At 41.5% G+C, this 23,375-nt stretch overlaps 1 protein-coding gene and 1 long non-coding RNA gene across 2 annotated transcripts in view; one reads left to right on the top strand and one right to left on the bottom strand.

Moving 5' to 3' along the window:
• The first annotated feature begins 258 nt into the window (after positions 1–258).
• LOC134733555 (uncharacterized) overlaps positions 259–23,375 on the top strand; it is a 66,640-nt gene continuing 43,523 nt past the window's right edge. The window contains exon 1 of the long non-coding RNA XR_010117129.1: positions 259–552. This is a non-coding gene — a long non-coding RNA (uncharacterized lncRNA). The remainder of the gene's footprint in view (positions 553–23,375) is intronic.
• SLC22A3 (solute carrier family 22 member 3) overlaps positions 2,189–23,375 on the bottom strand; it is a 106,183-nt gene continuing 84,996 nt past the window's right edge. Inside the window, exons 6-11 of the mRNA XM_055268913.2 lie at positions 17,865–17,962; positions 17,531–17,745; positions 11,865–11,973; positions 10,996–11,108; positions 6,921–7,020; positions 2,189–3,755 (exon numbers count right to left, since the gene is read on the bottom strand). Of these exons, the coding sequence (XP_055124888.1) occupies positions 3,695–3,755; positions 6,921–7,020; positions 10,996–11,108; positions 11,865–11,973; positions 17,531–17,745; positions 17,865–17,962 (696 nt within the window). The 3' untranslated portion in view covers positions 2,189–3,694. The remainder of the gene's footprint in view (positions 3,756–6,920; positions 7,021–10,995; positions 11,109–11,864; positions 11,974–17,530; positions 17,746–17,864; positions 17,963–23,375) is intronic.

Raw genomic sequence — 23,375 nt, 5'->3', positions numbered from 1 at the left:
GCCTGGGTGACAGAGCGAGACTCTGTCTCAAAAAAAAAAAAAAAAAAAAAAAAAAAAAAAAAAAAAAAAAAAAAAAAAGAATAGCAATTGCATTTCTCAGACTTTCTTTACATTGTAAAAATCATTTTCGTACTTTCAAAACAAAAGCAAAAAGTACACAAACAACAACCAACCGTAAAGCACCACGACAAAGCCCAGATTGTTAAATCCAGGTCTCAGGAACACAGAATCATATATGATGTTTACACTCTCCAGGGTCAGAGAGTCCAGTGGCATTGGGAGCTGCCTCATGTTCTGCAGCCTCACAGACGGACAGGAGGTCCAGCACCGCTGCTCTGTTCTTCTGGTTTTCCTCCTGAACATGTTTTGGGCGCAGCAACAATTTCTTTCATCTTTTTAAACACAGGTACCTTTGGGGCTGGCCTTCTCAAGGAAGCCTAGCTTCTTGTGATTGAGAATAAAGTGTGCAATCGCTATGAGTATCTGAATGGAAGAGTCAAATCCACCGAGCTCTGTGCTGGGCATTTGGCTGGAGGCATTGACAGTTGCAAGGTAAGAAAAGATCAAGAGACCAAAGTTAGTCTTGTGCTCTCCCTTCTCGGTCTCAGCCCCTTAGACTTGAGTCCCAAAGTGGCAAATTCTAGAAGGATTTGTCAACGTTAGACCCCAGTCTAAGTGTTGCTTAGAAACTCCCTAGATCTGTCCCTGAATGCGTATTCAGATAATCTAAGGGGATGTCTTGGAGCTTGAGTTCCAGATCGGTAGCAAGGGAGTTTTAAGTGCCGTAACTACCTCAGGCCACTCACCCTCCTGGGGTGTGCTGGTGGCCAGGGACTAAAGTGGTGACTTTTCCAGTAGGGAAGGAGGTAGAGGGTACAGGACAGAGACCAACTGCACACACTTTACAGAGATGCCCAGGCTAGCCCAGTCTAAAGGAAACACCAACATAGGAAGGGATGTGTAGAGGATTCACAAAAGATCTTTTTTACCCCCCGGAAAAACTAAGTGGTGTGGTTTTGCTGAATAGATTTTGCTAAGTACTTAAGCACTGCAGATGCTTGAGTAATATGCTCGTAAGTTCCTTTCTGATTTCAATTACTGGGAAAATGTACATATGGATAATAGATGGATACCATAATAAAAGGCTGGCAGCCTAACCCTCACGTGAATTTTTCCCTCCCTCTATTTACGGTGACAGTGGAGGGCCTCTGGTTTGCTTTGAGAAGGACAAATACATTTTACAAGGAATCACTTCTTGGGGTCTTGGCTGTGCACGCCCCAATAAGGCTGGTGTCTATGCTCGTGTTTCAAGGTTTGTTACTTGGATTGAGGGAGTGATGAGAAATAATTAATTGGACGGGAGACAGAGTGAAGCACTGACTCACCTAGAGGCTGGATGTGGGTAGGGATTTAGCGTGCTGGAAATAACTGACAGTAATCAAACAAAGACACTGTCCCCAGCTACCAGGGAAGCCAAACCTCGGCATTTTTTGTATTATTTTCTGACTGTTGGATTCTGTAATAAGGTGACATAGTTATGACATTTGTTAAAAATAAACCCTTTGAGTAAATTTTGGTTTTGGTCTTCAACATTTTCATGCTCTTTATTCATCCCACCAATTTTAAATGGGCAGACTGAGGAGGTTGTGCTGTTTTTGATAAGGAACAGTGCACAAAGGCCTGAGCAGGCTGCAAGGTCACAGAGGGCAGAGCCGAGAAGTCCTAGGAAGTTGTCCATGCATTTACCTCATCAGCTAACGAGGGCTTGACATGCATTTTTACTGTCTTTATTCCTATCACTGAGATGAATGTTTTCAAAGCTGCAACATGTATGGGGAGTCACGCGAACCGATTCTGTTACCGGGAATGAAATCTGTCACTGACTGCTTGACTTGAGCCCAGGGGACACGGAGCAGAGAGCCGTATATGATGGAGTGAACCAGTCCACGGACGTGTAACACAAGACCAGCTGAGAGTCTGAATGTTGTTCTGGGGCACATGTGAGTCTAGGATTGGTGCCAAGAGCATGTAAATGAACAACAAGCAAATACTGAAGGTGGACCACTTATTTCCCATTGCCAATTGCCTGCCCGGTTTTGAAACAGTCTGCAGTACACACGGTCACAGGAGAATGACCTGTGGGAGAGACACATGTTTAGAAGGAAGAGAAAGGACAAATGTACATTTTTATGGTTTAAAATTTTAATTGTTACCAAACAAAAATATCCACTCAAAATACAATTCAACAATGCAACAGTCATCTGACAGCAGAGAAATGCAGAGAAAAGCAAAACTGCAAGTGACTGTGAATAAAGGGTGAATGTAGTCTCAAATCCTCAAAGGGTTGTGTTTATTTCATCAACAAATAGATTATTCATATTCAATTCTGATGTGTTTTAAAGATTAAGATGCTCATTTTACAATTAGCGCACATGTGTATATTGTCACCTGTTCTTCTTACAAAAATGTTCTTCCTCATGGTTAATGTTTCCCTTTGGTACCAGTTTTGCCTGTTCACATGAAGTATTTCATTTTTAAAACTCAGCATAAAATATAGAGTGCATCTGAAAAGATATTGAATATAACATACAAAGCAGAACACACACGTTCCACATTTCAAAAGCCTCGATAACAAAAAAGAAAGATCAAATCCCTTATTAGTCTCTGTAAAGTCATTTATAAAGCTCCTACTGATCCTGTTAAGCATGGATATAATTGACCTTTCTTTTAAATTAAAATGTAAGCTTTTCCCCAAGACATGTCAAAGTGAATAGGAATTGTCCACGTTTTTCACTTTTGACCATGGGCACCATCGGAACTGAACTCACAAATATAAGAAAAATGTCCCTTCACTTTTAAAATCCTAAGACCCAGAAACCAGAATCCATGGGATTTGTTTAGTAAAGAAGGGAATCTGTGGCTTTAGGCGTCCACTAAAGGAGAGCCAAAAATGTCCCAAATAATCTCAGAACCACAGCATCATTTTGCAAATAACAGAGCCAAGTCCTCAGATTGCACAGCAGATTGGTTCTTATTGCTGGAACAGGGCCTAAACCGTGCCTGGAACCCCAGATGTTACAGAGGAGGTGGACGGGAGGGACTCCTGACCTGTTCACATTGCGAAGGTGTGCAGAAACCAAGGTGAGCAGAGGACATGAATGCTCACACCCTGTGGCCCAGGTGCCTGTGATTCAGCCTTCTCATTAACAGGATTCCCAAATCTCCATCCTCCATGCAATCTTCAGAATGGTCAGCTAGGGGCTTAGTTCCTTGACTGATCAGATTTGATGAACACATTTCTGTACAACTTTCTCAAATCCTTGGTCGGCACATCCCACATTCTTGATGGAGCTGTCATGAGAATCAGGTGGGGGGCTTCTCTTGTCTCTCTTTAGCCTAATGGGTCAGAGACCACAGGGAACACAAGAAAAACCCAGGAAGGGCTGTGCAGCACCTGACAGGTTCTTTGTTAAACTGGCTACATATTATGTGTTCCCAGAAACTTCAACAGCATTACAAATCCTAACTCATCCAACATTATATAAAAATACTCTGGATAGATTGAGGTCTTTATACAGTATTACAACAGCGCGGCATGATGTAGCTGAAATGCACACGTGCATCTCCGCAAGGCACAGCTTGCAAGGAGGATCAGCTCCTGGATAGCTCCTTCTTTCTGTCTTTGTCAGGGGCCTCAAAGGTGAGAGCTGGAAACTGGGGTTTTCTTATTCCTGCCACATTTACAGTAATGTGGACTGAAAAAACAAAGGAGAAAGTCTTTAGGAAAGATTATGGAACTAGTTAGAAGAGGGTGTTCTGTTATTATTTAATAGTATAGCTGGTTTTGATCAAATACATTCATGCGTAAACCCAACTCTAAGGTAACAACAATATCTGTCTCCAGGCTCATTTTTTATCTGTGTTCAGACCTTAGACAGGGGTGTTGAGGGAAGTCAGGGACCCTGAATGGAGGGATCAGCTGGAGGCACAGCAGAGGAACATAAATTGTGAAGATTTCATTTTGATATGGACATTTATCAGTTCCCAAAATTAATACTTTTATAATTTCTTATGCCTGTCTTCAATCTCTGAACATAAATTGTGAAGATTTTAATATGGACATTTATCAGTTCCCAAAATTAATACTTTTATAATTTCTTATGCTTCTCTTACTTTAATCTCTTAATCTTGTTACCTTTGTAAGCTGAGGATGTACGTCACCTCAGGACCACTACTGTGTTAACTGTACAAACTGATTATAAAACATGTGTGTTTGACCAATATGAAATCAGTGCACCTTGAAATAGAACAGAGTAACAGCGATTTTCAGGGAACAAGAGAAGACAACCATAAGGCCTGAATGCCTGTGGGGTCAGGCAGAATAGAGCCATATTTTTCTTCTTGCAGAGAGCCTATAAATGGACATGCAAGTAGGGAAGATATCGCTAAATTCTTTTCCTAGCAAGGAATAATAATAATTAAGACCCTGGGAAAGGAATGCGTTCCTGGGGGGAGGTCTATAAACGGCTGCTCTGGGAGAGTCTGCCTTATGCGGTTGAGATAAGGACTGAGATACGCCCTGGTCTCCTGCAGTACCCTCAGGCTTACTAGGATTGGGAAACCCCGCCCTGGTAAATTTGAGGTCAGACTGGTTCTCTGCTCTTAAACCCTGTTTTCTGTTGTTTAAGATGTTTATTAAGACAATACATGCACCACTGAACATATACCCTTTTCAGTCATTCTGCTTTTGCTCTTTGTCTTGTGATCTTTGTTTTTGCCCTTTGCCTTGTGATCTTTGTTCTCCTTTTTGCCCTTTGAAGCATGTGATCTTTGTACCTACTCCGTGTTCTTACACCCCCTCCCCTTTGAAACCCTTAATAAAAACTTGCTGGCTTTAAGGCTCAGGTGGGCATCACAGTCCTACTGATATGTGATGTTACCCACAGCGGCCCAGCTGTAAAATTCCTCTTTGTACTCTTTTTATTTCTCAGTTGGCCGACACTTATGGAAAATAGAAAGAACCTATGCTGAAATACTGGTGGCTGGTTCCTCCGATACAGGAGTTTGTTAGCATTATAGCATTTAAGTTCTTTATGAACTTCTACTGAATTAACATATATTTGGAAATGAGCTGTTAACATGAACAAAAACCAGCAGAAATGATAAAATAATCCAGTGTGATTTTTAAAAGGGAAATGCTAACAAGTTTTAGTAATTTAGCACTAAGTAATTTTTGTAGAGTAAATAATCATGGATCACAATCAATGTGCTTAATTTGTAGCACTGTAAACCATACTTCTACTAGATTTTTTTTCATGTATAGAGACTAGGTATAATAACCCAACTTTTCATTATGAAAAATTATAAACAGAAAAAAATTAGAATCTAGGTACCTTAAATTTTTGCTGGTATAATCCTGCATGTTTATATGTTTGTTGGGTATTGATTTTCCTTGCACACCATTTAGACAACCCCCTTCCACCCACATTCCCCAAGCTAAAAACAAACAAAAACAAAAACAGAAAAAACCTCTCCTAGCTGTTTATTTTTAATGTGACTGAAGTGGTAGAAGAGTCTTGATTTCAGAGGACTCCCTTTTCTTCCATTTTTTCCTGATGAGTTTGCAAATCTGACCCCTGATTGTTTTGGGGATAAAGAATGAAAGCATCACTCTCACTGTGTAAACAGACAGCAGTCAATGGTATAGAATCAAAGGGAAGAAAGCTGTTCCTCAGTATTTTTTATATATTAAAAATATTTAGAGCTCCATGTTCTTAATTCCTAGGTCATTATTAAGATTGCTTTTTAGTTGTTAAATTAGCTATTACATCATTTTTTAAAACTACACAAGCAACACAAGACTACGTGTTCTAATTTTTAAAGAAAATCAAACAGTACAGAAGTCCCTGGCAAGAAAGTGATGGTCCTCCCTTCCCTACCCCTCTTCCCAGCCCATTTGTGTCCGCAGAGGGCATATATTATTATTTTACATCTTGTACTATACATTCTCATATTCATATCTCCATCTTTTTAATGAAAAAATTTCAAACAATTAGAAAGAATTTGTGTAATGTGAATTTTCCTTGACATAACTCCTCACACTAATATTGGCTGGGTATTACTTTTACTTATACCCTATTTAAACACCCCCCTCCAAAACTCAATCTATCTTTATCTTCCTACTAATGTTTATTATCTATCTATCATCTATTATCTATTTATCTATCCACCTATCTATCCAGACATTACCTATCATCTATCTATCATCTATCTATCTATCTATCTATCTCTATCATCTATTATTTATCATTTATCTACTATCACTTATCTATGATTATCATCTATTGTATGTATCTATCTATCATCTATCTACCTATTATCTATCATCTACCTATTATCTATCATCTGTGTGTCATCTGTCTTCCTATCCAGCTGCAGAGAGAAACCACCTTTGGTTTTAGTTTTTTATAAATACTATAGCATGTTGTTCAGTGACATTTCACTTTGTAATCAGTCTTGAAAACCTGCCTATGCCATTCCATCTAGACAGACTTGATGCGTCCTCACTCTGTAGAGTAAGCCACACTGTTAATCCCCTGCTGCTGTACGTCCCAGCAATTTCCACTTTCCCATATCAGCAGTTCCTGCCTTTAGATCACTTCTGAGTCTTAGCACCTTACATGAAAATGCTTCTCTCTTCACAACCACATTAAAAAAAATAATGCATACTCTTATCTAGCTTTGGAGGGTTTTTTTTACGTTAACCTTTTGTATCTACTTTGAATTTTTTGCTTATGATATTAGATGAGGATTTATTCTTATTTTTTTCCCTGTGGATATTCAATTTTCTCAACATCATTCTTTCCCCAGTGGTTTTAAATGTTGCTTTTATTTAGGGTGCATTGAATTTTGTACAGTACCTGCCAAGTTTTTCTACATCATCCACTGTCTCTGGTAAGGCAATACCCTTGGTTTCAGGCAAAAGCATCACGAGGCCACCACAGATGGATGCTAGGATACCTATGGAATAGGTGAAAGGTGTTACCGCCCCAGGAAGACACAGCTGGGCCCTCTCCCATGGGCCTGGTCACTCTGAAGCCACCATGTTGCTCACTGGAGTAGCTCTCAACCGCAGCAACCTCTGCATCCCAGATCAATGCCCCAGCTCTCCCATACCACAGCTTCAGAGGTTCTTTCCCTTCCTCAAACCCTGAGTAGCACCACGGCCCCTGTATACCTGGCAGCCATGTATTCACTCACACATCTCACAGTGATTGATTTCCTTCTTAGGGTCCAACACCCAAGGCCTCCTCTCCTGCATCGCAGGGAAACAGAAGTGCTGAGGGGAATCCCCTCTGTGCCTGCTCACTGACACTGTCACTTACCTGCTCCTCTCCCTCCGATTCCTCCTGTCACCTTACAGTGGAAAACTTGTCCTGGTGTCTACTCCGGGACCAGCCTTCTCCTAGGCCTGTCTCTTTGGGCTCCTCACTGTAGGGATCAACCCTTCCTCCAGTATCTTCAACCTATTGGGAGAAGCTTTCAAACACATTCAGACCTTTCCTGTTTGACCAGCCTTCTCTCAATCTCACCTCATCCTTCCATTACCATCCTTTCTTTTTCTGCTCTTTAGAGCCAAACTTCTTGAAAAGCCACCCTCTCCTATTTTCTCCACTTCTTTGTAGCCTAGTGGTGTGCTAGTAACTGCCTAACAACTGGCTTTGGACAATCAAGCCCTGATTGGCAGCATCTGCCAATGTGCATGGTGTAAATGCTCCCACTGTGGGCCCTTCAGTCTACTGACACAACATCCCTGCCTGTGCCACTAGGAAGAGATGCAGGAGCCCCATCACTGGGGCTTCCACCATAAAGATGCAGCAGACACAATCTTGGGAACACAGGTAATACTGAAGATGTAGTAGCTGAATTAGAGACTGATGAGTGTTGGGTATTTATTGCCTCTGTTTCTCATATATTTCATATTCTTTACTTTTTGATGATATCTGTGCTTGATGACTAGCTTACAAAATTCTTGAAAATGTAGCTGATATGGTTTGGCTCTGTGTCTCCACCCAAATCTCATCTCGAATTGTAATCCCCACATGTTGAGGGAGGGACCTGGTGGGAGGTGACTGGATCGTGGGGGAAGTTCCCCCATGCTGTTCTCGTGATAGTGAGTGAGTTCCCATGAGATCTGATGGATTTATAAGTGGTAATTTTCCTTGCTCTTCTCTCACCTGCCACCATGTAGGACGTGCCTGCTTCCCCTTCCACCATGATTGTAAGTTTCCTGAGGCTTCCCCAGCCATGTGAAACTGTGAGTCAATTAAACCTCTTTTCTTTATAAATTACCCAGTCTTGGGCAGTTATTTATAGCAGTAGCAAATGAACTAATATGGTAGCAGTTGGCCCCGGTGAGTGGGAGGTGCCAGCACCAGTATAGCACCATGCTCCAGGTCCTGCCTCTGCCTGCCCTCCTCTGGACTCAGCCTATATACTCCCTGGCTCTGCTCGAGTCAGGTTCCTTCTGCCTCTTGCTGGCCACCAGATCCACGTGTACTACTTTCAGTCCTTAGGATGGACCTGGTCTTGTGCCCTCCTGCCTCGGGCTTCTCACTTGGTTTCCACTTCCTTGGCCACCTCCTCTCCTTCTGCCTAGGTCTGTCACTTTGCCACCCCTCAGGTCTCTGTCCTAGGCCTCTGCTTTCCTCTTGCGTTGTCCTGATTTTCTGGGGGGTCTAGGCCACTCCCTCAGCTTCAACCATTCTCTACTGCCAGGTGACTTCCAGCTCTTCATCCCGAGGCCACTCTTCCCTCCTGAGCTCAGCAGTCTTGAGCCTGCTGGTTTCTATTTCCACTTGAACTCTTCCAGGTGCCTCAAATTATGCACAGCTGACACAGAGCCCCATCACCCTGCAGACCCCCAGCCTTGCTGCTACAGTGCCTGTGCCACCTGCATTTCCCCAGGCACCTGGGCTTCTCAGCTCACCATGCCTTCTCCCTGTGCCCGTCAGTGATCCCATCTTGCCAAGCTGGTTTCTAAGATGTTTACTCAATCTGTCCACCCTCTCCATTCCCATTGCCATCACTTTATTAGAAGAAGCCACTGTGGTCTCCTGATTATGACATCCTTGAATTGTCAACCCCAACATGGTCCCTCCAAGCCACTTGCATATCTACCATCAGAAGGATGATGCTGGGGGGTCCTCCCAACCCACTTGCATATCTGTGTTTCTACAATGCAAGGCCAGCTCTGTCCACCTCAGGGTGAAACTGTCCAGTCACTTTCCACTGCTGAGTGTATAAAGAGCAAAGCCTTGGCATGTCCTTGAGGCCCTTCCAGATCCAGCCTCTGCCCTGCCCTGGCACTGCCTCTCTTCAGGCCCAGCTCACAACTGCACTCTATCCTCTAGCACCAGGTGCTTGAGGATGCAGCATCCTCTTGCTTTGAACTTTCCACTGCCTGGAGCACAGGCAGCCCCTCTCAGCCTAGACATTGCTTCCTTCCTCCCTGGCCTGCTCCCTTCCACTCAGGGGTCAAGGGTCCCTGTGACCCTTCTCATAGGAGCCTCTGCTTTCAGAGTCTCAGCATTTATCACATTCTGTTGTCACTGAGTTTTTAGAAATTCGGCTGTCTCCCCTCGCAGTCTCAGGCCCCGCCTGCCTGCCACTGGGCTGTGGGCTGCAGTCCTGAAGGTCATGTGTCCTGTCTCCTGGACTACTCTGTCTTTGCTGGACGGTGGCACTTTTTGCTTTTCCATGCTGACCACAGAATTAACACTCAGCTTGATGACCAAATCCCATACAATAATTTGAGGTGATCCTGTATTGAGGTCACTGGTATCAAGTGGTAGAAGCTGACTCTCTGTCCCTCACACTGTCAAAGGACTTTTGCATGAACCAGAAGGTCTATCCTCATGGGCTCAGTATTTTCATTCAAATTTCAACTGCTGAACAATAAATGAAAAACATTCTCTACCAGATGCAAGGAAGCAGAGGTAGAGAAAGGTTTGGGGGAGAAAGGGGCCAACCCATATCCTTTACTGCAGAGGAGGGCACAGGGGAAGTGTGTGAAACCCAGGCAGGACAGTTGGAGCAGCCCTGGAGAAGTGGGACACTGAATTCCCCAAGGTCTCTCCTAGACTGTGATTCTGTCCCTTCACAAGTCCTATGGAAGATGGAGGTAGGAGGAGGGGTGCGCTCGAGGGACCTGGAGGAGGTGATGGAATGTGTGCCCGGGGTACTGCATCCCCTACTCCCTCCGCATGGATTTTTAGCATCAAGCCAATGAAGATATGATATCAATAGAGAGAGAACACCAGAAATGCAGTTAGATATTAGGCTTATTTTTGTTATTTTTTATTATTTATTTATTTTAGAGATAGGTTCTTACTCTGTTGCCCAGGCTGGAGTGCAGTGGCGTGACCATAGCTCACTGCAGCCTTGATCCTCCTGCCTCAGCATCCTGAGTAGCTTGGACTACAGGCACCCATGGATCACCACGCCTAGCTAATTTCTTAATTTTCGTCGAGGCAGTCTTGCTATGTTGCCCAAGCTGGTCTTGAACTCCTAGGCCCAAGCAGTCCTCCCATTTTGGTCTTACAGGAGTGAGCCACTGCACCTGGCCCTCATTTTTAAACGTATTGAATATTTAATTTAGTCCCCTGAAAATTATTGGTTATGTTCTCCAATACCATAAGAGTTTCATAGCATTTAACTCAGAACCCAAAGAATGCTAATTGAACATTATTTATCACCACCCTTTAATATAAAGTAAATTAAAACCATTCATTATAACTGAATTGGCTCCTCAAAACTGAAATAGTTATTATAATAAGATGAAATGAATATCATAATTATCAATGAAATAGTTATTATAATAAGATAAATGACTATCATTATCATTATCATTATCAAACCTAATATTTATTATAGGTTTCTTTTAATACAAAGAATGTAGATGGAGGCTCTTAAGAACAGCAAATGAGTTCTTACCGAAGATGATCAGAGGTAGTTCTAGCCACACGGCTGCTAGCCGAAAGAGCAGAAACGGGGCTATGATTCCCCCAAAATCACACAGACCTGAACAGAGCGAAACTCCGAAGTTTCTGTTGAATGAAAAGTAATTTTAAGTGAAAACTATTTCAACAAGTGACTTCAAGATAATCAACATATTCAGACATATTAAAAAACCAAAGGAAGTGTGAAGATACTTTGCATTTTCTAACCTTGAAAACGACTACTCTTGTGAACTCTAAGCAAAACATTTCCATTCTGCACATTTCAGTGAGGCTAGTGAGGAAGTCTCCAGCGTGGGTGGAGGGCGCTATCCATCAACCCACTGCCCTGCCTGCTCTGGGTCACTTTGTGCCACTTTGGTTTCCTCATATGAGGGGGAAGTGTGCCCAGGGAATGCTTCCCCAGCAGAGGAGGTCGATTTGCACCAATCTGTGCACACTGTTTCATTTCGTCCTTCATAACCAGCTGCTCACCACTGCAATGCATGTAATGCAGTCAAAGAGAGGCCATAGTCTTGCAGCAGGTGATGCTGATGGATGCAGATGTAACCCACAGTCTAAGCAAGGGCACCTAGAGGTCTTCTGGTTCCAAGTCAAGTGCCTTTCCTCGAAACCGTAACAGTGTGTGAAGATATTAATATGAGAAATACTTCTATCACAAAATGCAGCAGGCAGCAATGCAGAAAGCAGTGATAACTGAAAGCATATCTTCTTTACTGGCTGGATCCAGCCCAGGCTAATATATCACTGAGCTAAGGAAACGATTTCATAGTTTTTAACTAAATCAACTTAAAACACTGGTCTACAGAGTTACTTAGGAGAAACTATAATGTTTGTTAGAATTACCGTAATGTTGTTGGGTACAATTCTGAATTTACCAAATAAACAATTTCAAAGGCCATGGTTATCCCTAGTCTTCCCAGGGTAGCCACTGTGGTCCTCAACCATGCTATTCCTGCAAACACAGAAAGTTCGAAAGGGAGGAGTTAGGGGTCTGATTTCATTAACATTTTACAGAACAACAAAAGGTATTTTCTTAGTGGCCCCCAGTCTGAAGTCTTTGCCAATTTTAAGCACAAATGATAGAACTTTCTAATAATGTAACCAAATTTCAACAACAATGAAACTAGATGATAGGTAATATTTTAGAGCGCTAGATGCCTTTCTGAGCAGGTTGGATTATAGGAAGTACAATTCAAGAACCGTTTGTTGAGCATGAGTAGCCACTACATTGGAACACTGTTCCAGGCAATGACCTCCTAGAGAGCTGGAGCACACTGGCGTTTTGTCCAGGAGGTAGTTTCCAGTCACACCTTTGAGCCACCACGTTCCCACAGCTGGTGCCCAGCTGTCCTTTCTGTGCATACCTTGCGGTGGTGACACAAGGAATAGCCATTCTCAGCACATCAGGGGAGCTCCTCACGTGAGCTGACCTTGGTTTCTAGAGTGGAGCAAGCTCTGAGGACCAGGATCTTTGGAAGGGGACATCTATTCTGTGTGTTACTACTAAGGCAATTGTCACTCATTGTCTTCTTCATCCCCCATTGTCCTACTTCCCTCAATAAACCATCCAGAAGGAGCCACATTCATCAATGCTAATTGGTTCATCCATTTTAAAATGAACTGTTTTAGGACTGCTTTGGTTATATGAAGAAATTTTCCTTTCCTCCCTACTAACCAGTGGGAAATGCCAAACATTCTATATTAAATATTTTATTTCTTTTATGTTTTAAGGGCAGAGGAGTTAACCATTTTTACTCTAAAAAGTCACTGCTCTAGCTTTCCTAGAAGTTGTGCAATTGATGTCATCCTTTCCTAGGGGATTTAGTATTGAGGACATATGTCTGCATGAACAAGACCATATCTACTCTCCAAAGCAAAACGAAGCAAGTCCAGTGTTCATGTGCCTTTCATTTTCCGTTTATACCCAACACATATGCTCATTTAGCACTAAATAGTCCTCCTGTTTTCTAAGGGAATTATTGAACCTTCCTGAATATATAATTTTTTAGTAGAAATAAATGAGGATGAAAGAAGAGAATCAAGCTCAGTAGACTTCCGTGTGTTCTCTCTAGAGAACAGCCAACTCAAAAAAAAAAAAAAAAAAAAAAAAAAGCTAAAATTCATTAAATAAAACAATTGCCCAGGAGCACAAGTGTAAGAAAAAGATGGCTCAAGAATCCAAGCCATTTCTGGGAGTCTGCAGTTTACATATTTTGACTGCAAACTGGCCAAAGACATCCTGGTGCACTTGATGTTTTTCCCACATGAGAACCCTTGTAGCTGTCACGTTAACGGTTACATCAGGCAGTGAGGAGGCCAGGGTTGCACTGATGTGCTGGGCCACTGTCTGCTCTGGAGCAGAAGGTTTGTCAACACGTGTTATTTAGGCTTTGCTTCTTTATGAAGGCCAAGAAAAGGGGGAGTGGAGACTAGGTAATGCATTCCACCCCATCTTTCAATGAGCATGTGGTACTGGGAGGGGAAAGTGGGAGCAGAGGTTCAGATTCCCTGGGTCCCAGCCCAGTGGGACCATCTCCTGCCACTCCCAGGCTGCAGTGAAGGCTGCCTGCTACCTAGGAAACAGCTTCACTATCCAGGTTGGGTTCCTCCATTGTAGGTTTCTTTTCACTAAATCAGGATTGCTCTAAAATTGAGTCCCACTGACAAATTCAAGGGCAATTTGGGTTTATAACTGAGGCAAGGTGTTTCATGGAAAAATCCAAACAAAAGCCAGAGACCAAATTAAAACACACACACACACTCCTACCATGATAAACATATGTGATTAACTCAGATAAATAGCCAGTCAATTCAGTAAAACATTCAGAAAACGCCAAGTTGCCCCATTTGTGGAGATGTGGTCTGTCCTGAACATTGACCTTAATCTGAAAGACTCCCAACTCTTTTCCAAGCAGTAGAGTCCAGTATCAAACTACATTGGAACAGAGATTTTGTTGAAATGTGTAACCAAAGAAAAGTTTCTAAGGCATTGCATGGTTCATTAACTAAAGAGTGAAAAGAAAACTATTAGGAAGTATGAATAAATATATACACACACAAAAATTCTTGATTCCAGTAATAAGCTAAATTCATTTTGAGGTGGCCATAGATGTCTTTTGGTAGCAATGACAAAAACCGCAGGGCAATTTAAAAATGAGTACTGAGACTAAAATTGTCTTCCACAGAGTCATATGAGAACAAAGAAAATGTTTTCTTCTGAATGTGGATTTGGTCAAGCTACTAGAGATTATTGGGAATAATACCTCAATTACTGAAGAAAGGATGCAGGACTTAAACAAAACTTTGTATGTTCTCTGAATGGATCATCTACTCTGAGTTCTGAAATAAAGTGTAGTGAGAAATTCTAGTAAAAATGTCTAAATTAAGATACATGAATTCACTTTTCAATTAAAGAAAAATAAAAGTGGAAGACAAGTTTTCCAGTTCAAGAAGATGACTTATCCAAACTGCTAGGTTTGTGGCCATCCTAAAGAAACTCAAATTAAAGATGGCAGACAGGTATGGATAAAGAAAGGTCTTTATTTTCCAGACATTAATGAGCGTTAAAAAAATTTGGGCTAGAAGCAGTGAGTCTGAGATGAGAATGCAGCCAGAAATACTATTTCTTCTTCCAGAATTCCATTCTTTAGACCATGAAAAGTTGGGTCGAGTGGAGGGAAAGCTGATTAAAGTGTTTGCTGTGAGACAATTTTAGAGCTGGTTTCTCCAAAAACTCATCTGTATTCTCCCCAGGGGCTGGCGACCTACTGCTGACGTCAGGAATGGCTGAGCAGAAAAGCCTTTCTCTTGCTAATTAACCAGTCGCTGGAATCAAATCCAATGGGTCTTTAAATTGGAAGGACTCAAGGGAGGATCCTCTGTTAATATTTGGAACTCAGTTTAGGGATTTGAAATGTATTCTTGCCAGTCAGTCATGACTGACATGACTATAAAAGCAGCCAAGTCTGCAGAAGGTAAAAATAAAATGTGTCTAGAATAAGAGCAATTCGTTTTCAGTCTTGCTGAGAACAATTCTAAAGCTTCAATCAGGAAATTATATCTATAAAATAAAACAGGTTAGACAAGGGAGAACAGTCTGTTCTTGGTGTTATATTTTCCAATACATGAAAGTATTCTCTACAAAATAGTTTTATGACTATCTGGCTAGTTACTTCTATCTTGATTTGGACACACAGCCTTGAATGCTTTCTGGGGTCATTCTGAATGCAACAGTCATTAAAGTTATCCCAATCAATCTAGGACCAGAGAAAATCTTCTAGAGTAAAGTATATATATATCATGAAATGAGGGGACACACTTAAGTCATGCATCTTTCTCTCTGCATTTCTAATTTCATATACAATGAATATTTCATTCATTCCTAGTCCACATATGATGAGAACAGAAGACTTCATCTCAGGGAGCTACAGTTTTATGTTATATTCAAAGTACCAAAGTAAAATAGAACAGTAAAGTCTCCAATGTTTGCGATTTTTCGCTCTTCTTAAATTATACAATTTTGAGGGCAGGAATTATGTCTATTTTGTGCACCTCTCCGTCCCCCTCCTAGTTCAGTGGCTGGCAATTAGTCAATAACAAATAGATATGTATTAAGAGATAGCTATTGTACAGATCGTCCAACTCTTAGAATATGTTAATTCCATGTAGTGGGTTGAACAGTGTCTCCCAAAATTCATGTCTACCTGGAACCTCAAGGCTGCCACATTTGGAAATAAGGTCTTTGCAGATGTAATTAGTCAAAGTGACACTGACACAAGCAGAGAAGAGAATGTCCTTTGAATATGGAGGCAGAGATAGGAGTGACGCCAAGGAGCTGCAGGGATTGCCAGAGAGAGGCATGAAGAGACCCTCCCCGAGAACCTCTGGACATAAGCACCCTTGGGTGCCTTGATTCTAGACTCCCAGCCTCCACACCCTTGAGAGCATAAATGTCTGTTTTTTCAAGCCGGTGAGTTTGTGGTACTTATTACAGCAGCCCTGGGAAGTGAATGCACTCAAGGAAAACAAGAGAAATGTAAATAGGTGGTTGCTGTTTATCATCAAACATTCCAACATGTCAGGGGACTTGTACATTATGTGTATATGTGTGTGTGTGTGTGTTCTGAATATTGGCATTCCTGTAATTTTATTCAAATAGGGGATACCTGATGTTTTAATAATTCATAAACCTTCATTTAATTAATAAACTCATCTGTAAATGTCTGACTATTCTGATTCCCACTATATTATCCATTTCTTGGCTGGTCCTCAGAGGATTCTCAAAGAAAGACAGCCTTTCTTGTGCAGACACAAAGGACGCCTGGAGAATCCAGCTTTCTCTGTAATCCCCACTTCGCCCCCTCTGGAAGAGGGAAAAGATGAACTTGCTCTACTTCACATATCCCCTGGGATGTGAAGCCCTCCTCTTCCCAGTCCCTGGTGTGCTCTAGGGTAAGGATCTTCTGGGTGCTGCTCACCACACGTCAGGAGACATGGCACCCTCTGCTTCCTTCTAGCCTGCACCCCATCTACCAGGCATGGAGCTCTGAAAAATTTAACTCTGCAACATCTCTGAAATGAAATGACTCTCTCTCATCTAGGTCTGACTGCCCCAATTGTAACTCCTGCTTTCAGCATCTCCCCCTGCTCATAGCCGTCTCTAAACTGTTGCAGTTATGCCAAGCTCACTCCTCCTCCACAAGCTCACAGGACCACCTGCAGGGCCGGTCATGCTGGTGACAGATCATTTCTCAGGCTCGTTGCCTGCATTCCAGTCACAGCAATGAACCCTCAGTTCCTGCATGCACAAAGGTGTTTCATACTTCTGGAAACTCTTCTCTAGTTTGGAAACATCCGTCCTCTCTCTCCCTGATATCTGGCACATTTGAGTCTTCATGCATGTTTAGTTCTCACTGCTGGGAAGCTTTTCTTGAATCTCCTTCTGGATTGATCACTCCTCCCCAATCTATTTTTTTATATTTCTAAATCTTGTAAATAATTTAATTAGTTTCTAAATCTTGCAAATAATTCATGACAATAAGAATCGTGACAGTATTAAAGTATCTGTATCCCTTAATAGATTGTGAATCATTTGAAGTCAAGAACTGCATTCTTCTTCTATGTTTAACCTCAGCATTTAGCATGGTGCCAGCAGCATGACAGAGGCTCAGGAAATAAGTTAAACAACATCAGAGATATCACAAAAGTAAGTCACATAAAGATGATTAACAGAAACCACATCACTATCAGCTAGATTGGGCACAATATCTATTTCATTCATAAATGATCCTAGCAATTGAGAGAAGAGAATCATCTACAGAACCTATCTCTTACTTCAAAATTTTTACGCTGATTAAGCAGAAAATGGAGTGACATCACGAAAGCTTGCCTGGTGCCAAGACTCTGATTCGACTGCACATTTCCTAAGAACAAATGGCTCCTTATACTTGATTGTGGATTTAGGTGTTTTCAAGTCCTTTGGCTGCCAAACAGATGTGGGGTAAGATTACCTTCTGGTAAGAATGCAGTGACAAGGCATGCCACCCCTGCCACTATATTGCTTGCCGCAAAGGGGAGGCGTCGTCCAAGGCGCTCAATGGTTAGTAAGATCAAGAGAGCTCCCGGCAGTTCCACCACGCCCGAGATGAAAAAGTCTATATAGAGGTTGCCTCCTATAATTCCCAGGCGCATGACAAGTCCTTGATACACCACTGCGCTTGTGAACCTGTAGCAACATTGAAAGACACCAGAGAACAAGTAAGAGATAACTTCAAGCTGATTTGAAGGAAGGGATGTGTTGTAAATTTAACGCAAGCTTTTAAATCCATCACAAGTCAAACTTACCAAGCAAACATAAGAATAAGTGTGCATTTCCTCATTTGGGGAGTTCTCACCAGATCTAAAAAGGATGGATTACTAACTTCCTCATCTGTAACAGTGATCTATATAAGAAAAGCAGATTTCAGTAGCAATAGACAGAAAAAAAAAAAAAAAAAAACACCTGCGTAGTATAGACTTGTCATTAACCAGAATCAAATGATCTTACTGAAGTGACTAGGGGCTTTCATAATATCTTAAAAGCTGACAATTAAAACACTTCTGCTCTGGCATTTAGAACACATCAAATTCTCAAAGATAGGACTGCTGCACTGAGAATCTGTTCTTAGGATAATTTCAGTACTTTATGTTAAACTGCTCTGTGTGTTCTAAAGTAGAATGCACATGCACATTTATTACACTGGGGGAAATGAGAATCAGGGTGGGTGAAGCAAGTGGGATCCAACCAGTTAAGGGTTTCTTTATAAACTAAATCCTCAAATCTGACTTTCACAAATAAAATATAGTAATGTTAAGAGCAAGCACCAAAGGTATTATTTTGCTTTTGTCCATTTATTGTAATCTAGCATCGTTTTGATCCAGAAAAATTCACCTCATCTCTAGCTGGCCATCCAAGAAGTTGGTCTTTTCAGTTCAATTCAACAAATACTGCTATTGGCCAACTACATACAAGACACTGAAAAAAGTGAAGCTGGAGAGGACACCCCCGATCCCCACACCCTGCCTCCAGTCTAACATGTGGACGCATCAGAGCATGATCCCCTGCAGTGACCACAGCTCCAGTTTCCTGTGCTTGTCAGTCTCTTACCTCTGCATGGAGGGCTCTCTGACCTCCTCAGTCCTGATTTTACCTCCGCTGGGAAGCCTTTCCCAGCCTCAGATAGAACTGATGGCTCCCAAATTCTGCCTCTACTCTCCGGACCTCTATCCTAGCGCCTGTACATAGCACTCCCCTGTGGGTCTGGAGCTCTTGGAAGGCAGGGAGTGCATTGTCACACCAAGCAAAGTGCCTGGTGTTCAACAACTGTTTGTGTAATGACTAAGTGCTGAAGCAAGAAGTCAAGTGCCCTGGTCGTATCTGCTCCTCAGTGTTGTCCTCGGTCTCTCTCCTCCTATTAAACAAAAATGCTGGCTACTAAGGACAAGACCCCTGCTGTCTATTTGTACAATTCCAAATTTGGCCCAGATTGAATGAAAATCTAGGCACATTTTCCCCAAAGCTTTGAGCCAAAGTCTCTCTACCAGTAATCACAGGAATTTGACTTAGAGCATATGCACACTGATAGTACCTTGTCAATCACAGATTCTAAACAGTAAATTCAATAGATCAACCAAAGCTTGATATATTATGCCTATCCTTGCTCCAAGGAAAGTCACACACACACAAAAGTAGACTGCAAAATGAATGCCTTTGGTCACTTTCTTTTCCAAAGTCTTCACAATGCTATATTTCTTCTATACCAAGACACATTGGTTTTCTACATTTTAATATCTCTTAATTGGAAGGTGTCCTATAACTGAGCTGATAAGAAAGAAATGTGTCCCAGTTTAAACAACATGGTTTCCTTTACTTAGTGGTACATAAAATGACTATGTGTCTTAAAATCAATAGTGTCTAGAGTCAACAAAACAATAGTTTCCATGACAATCGCTGTGGAAGACTGCTGATTGATTCCACCATCCATTCTTCCCTTCCCTCTCTTGAGAATACGTAGAATTTTAGTTGGGCATATGGCAGCCTAGTGAGAGTCATTTTTTCTATCCTCTTTTTCAACTGTGAGTTGCACTGTGATCAAGACCTCAGCAATGAGGTGGTTGCGGGGGTCATGTGTGTAAGTTCTAGGTCTCCGCATTTAAAAAGGTAATAACTTGCTGGAAAAAGATGCCGGTGAGCTTCAACCATACAACCTGTGTAGGCGATGGTGGAGATGCAAGATAAATGGAACTCATGGAGCAGAGCTGCCTCGCTAGAGCTGGGCTGCTCACCTCTGGGTGGGTGTGCTAGAGAGAAAGACACTTTTATCTTTTGCATCACTGTATTTTCGGGGCCTTGTTTCATTAGCAAGTTGACCTGGATCTTAACTAATATAATGTCTATTAAGATGACCCCTGAGCTAACCTTCTAAATTTGAAGACCCACATGAGGGATTTTTCTGTGTCTACCTTAAACTTTGCTGCTCAAAAAACAGGACAGGAATATCAAAAGTGAAAGATAACTTGATATATTACAAAAATATATTATGGTATAGTTTGTTGCCAAAATGTTTTCTATAATTCATTTCTATGTGTTAATACATTAAAATGGCTAGTGTTCATGGAGTGTGTGATATTGGATTCTGGACTAAGCACTTTATGTGGATTATTTTAAGTCTCATCAAAGCTCTATGAAGTTAGTACTTTTGTTAATCTTATTCTATAAATAAGGAAAACAAGGCTTAGGACTTTAAGGAGTGAATAGTAGACAGGTAAACCAGCCAGGAATTGAAACCAGGCAACTGATTGCTGAGCCCATGCTCCTGATCCCCACACGGCACTGCTGAATATATTTCATTCTGGAAACATTCTTGATAGTTAATGGTCACATCTAAATATTTTTAAAGAAAGACACTGTGCACTTGACCTAAAACTGAATCTTTAATTAAAACATTGTTCTATGAAAAAAATTTGACTAGCTAATTTAGATTTTAAAGATCTTTAAATTCAGGATTAAAACCACCCGTCCTGCGAGGACAATGTTTCTGCACGAAAGTATCACCACCAACTTGTTCCCATGAGTTTTTCCTTTTACTGAGGGCTTTTCCACAACTCAGACTTGGGGCTGCCGGGCAGTGTCAGTCTCAGACTCTTCTCTCTCCAGGGATTCCCTGACAGGGTCCCTTGTCTACATACCAACACCACTGTCCATTCAGCACACACAGGTGGCAATACTTTTTTCTTTGCTTTTCAAAAGAAATATTCACAGCAATTTATTACTAGCTCTCTTTTATTTCCTCTTCAGACTTCTGCTGAGAGCTATGACTTCTATCCACCAGCTATGAATCTGAACAAATTCACTCTCACTCAAGTTTCCAGTTCCAACATCCCAGAGTTGAAGGGAAATCCTACATCATGTATTTCAAGATCTCTGGTCAGTTCAGGTAGATAGTTTGACATTTTAAAAAAATTAAAAAAAATTTTTTTTGAGATAGGGCCTCTCTCTGTCACCTAGGCTGGAGTGTAGCGGTGTAATCATGACTCACTACAGCCTCAACCTCCCTGGCTCAAGCAATCCTCCCACCTCAGCCTCCTGAGTAGCTGGTACCACAGGTGCATGCCACAGCACCTGGCTTGTTATTATTATTATTAGTAGTAGCAGTAGTAGTAGTAGTAGTAGTAGTAGTAGAGACAGGGTCTTGCTGTGTTGCCCAGGCTGGTCTTGAACTCCTGGGCTTGAACAATCCTCCTGACTTGGCCTCCCAAAATGTTGGGATTACAGGCATTAGCCATCATGCCCAGCCTAATTTGACGTTTAAACACATTTGTAGATTTTTCAGTTGTTCATGATTCTTCACTGTCTTTAAGTGATAAAATAAAGGAGCATCTCTTGCTTTCATGTTAGCTCTGTAGATAATTGCCTTTCTCTGGCAGATCTCCAGTCACTCAGTGACCATAGAATTATGACATGTTAGATTTTGACAAGAAAATAAAGATCTTATGTATTAACCCAGAGGTTGGCGAACCTTTTCTGCAAAGAGCTATATATTAAATGTTTTTGGTTTTGTGAGCTCTAAGACCTCTGTTGGGACTACTTAACTTTACCATTGTAGTGTGGAAACAGTCATAGACAATACATAAATGGCTTCCAATAAAACTTTATTTACAAAAACAGGTTGCCTGCATGTCTGGCCTCCAAGCTGTAGTTTGCTGACCCCTGAATGAGAGGCTTAGTGCTGGAGCAACTTGTAGAGATACTACTATCATTCCTATTACAGAGAGAAAGAAGTTGAGGTGGAGGAAAGCTATGTACCTTACCCAAGGAGGACACACAGACATTAAGAAGATGAACCAGGAGGTTGATAGCAAAGTCTGTATTTTTAACCATTATGCTGTAATGTGTCTGCAGTATGTAGAACAAAATATTTATTTTTTTATAAGTATGCCGTATCATTTCATTAATTACTTTCTTTTCAGCTACAAATATTCTCTGAAAATTAAAAATTAAGCCTACATTGGGAGGCCAAGGCGGGCGGATCATGAGGTCAGGAGTTTGAGACCAGCCTGGCCAACATGGTGAAACCCCGTCTCTACTAAAAATACAAAAAATGCTGGGCTTGGTGGTGAGCATCTGTAATCCCAGCTACTTGGGAGGCTGAGGCAGGAGAATCGTTTGAACCTGGGAGTCAGAGTTGCAGTGAGCTGAGATTGTGCCATTGCATTCCGGCCTGGGTGTCAGGGGGAGACTCCGTCTCAAAAAAAAAAAAAAAAAAAAAAAAATTAAGCCTACATTATTTTCGTAACAAAAAAAAAGCTCACTTTTAAAGTCATGGACTTAAATTAGACACAGTGTACCCAAATGTTGACTTCCTTCTCTTTCCTAACAGAACTCCCACTACACTCTCCTGCACCATCAATTCATATGTCTATGGGAGTTGACTCTGCTTCTAGTTGTAGGGAGAGGCCTGATTAGTTTAGGGAAATCGTGTCCTCCATGTCAGTGACTGGGCACGTGACCCAATTTGAACCAATGAGAAATGGGCATACAACCCAATTCGGGCCAATGAGAAATGGACTTCTGGGAAAGTCCTTCATTGCTCTTAAGTCAGAAGTTCCTGAAGAAATCTCTTTTACTTCCTTCAAGGAATGAATGAGGAAACTGTGGGCTCAAATACATCTTAGCAGTCATCTTACACCGATAAGACAAGTCTTAAGATGAAGCTATCCTGTCAGCAGGATGGAGAGAGGGGAAGAAAATGATGGTTTAATGAGATTGTTGAGATCCTGGTCTGGCCAACCCTGAATGCTGCTGTTGCTAGAATTCCAGACACACGAGCCAGTGAATGTCCTTATTGTCCAAACCTATTTAAGTTGGTTTTCTGTTACTTGTTGCCAAAAGCAGAATTATCTGAAGAATCCAATCCAGAACAATGCTTTTGCTTTAATAACTGAATATTTTAGGCAATTTTTTTTAGCAAATAGTTAAAATAATTGCTTCTATACTCCAATCCACTCCATAAAAATAGCTGGTATAAGTATTAATTTCCAACTTTTAGGAGTTAAAACACAGTGGTAATGCGATCTCTGCTTTTCCAGACCACGAGTTTACTGCCTCATATATATCATCTACCAAAAAAAAAAAAATACGAGGTGTTGATAACGAATGAAGGGAGTCAGGATCATGAAACCAGTCTTCCCTGTCCAGTGAATGAAAGGATTAAGAGTACTTCCAAGCAAGTACATATTTTGCTACATTTAAGGACAAATCCAGCTGGTCTTTGATTTACTAACATCTCCACAGTGACGCAGATATTCTGAAAGATG

The sequence above is a fragment of the Symphalangus syndactylus genome, chromosome 2 (genome assembly GCF_028878055.3).
Source record: "Symphalangus syndactylus isolate Jambi chromosome 2, NHGRI_mSymSyn1-v2.1_pri, whole genome shotgun sequence".
NCBI lineage: Eukaryota > Metazoa > Chordata > Mammalia > Primates > Hylobatidae > Symphalangus > Symphalangus syndactylus.
This window is presented reverse-complemented; position numbering and strand designations above follow the sequence as displayed.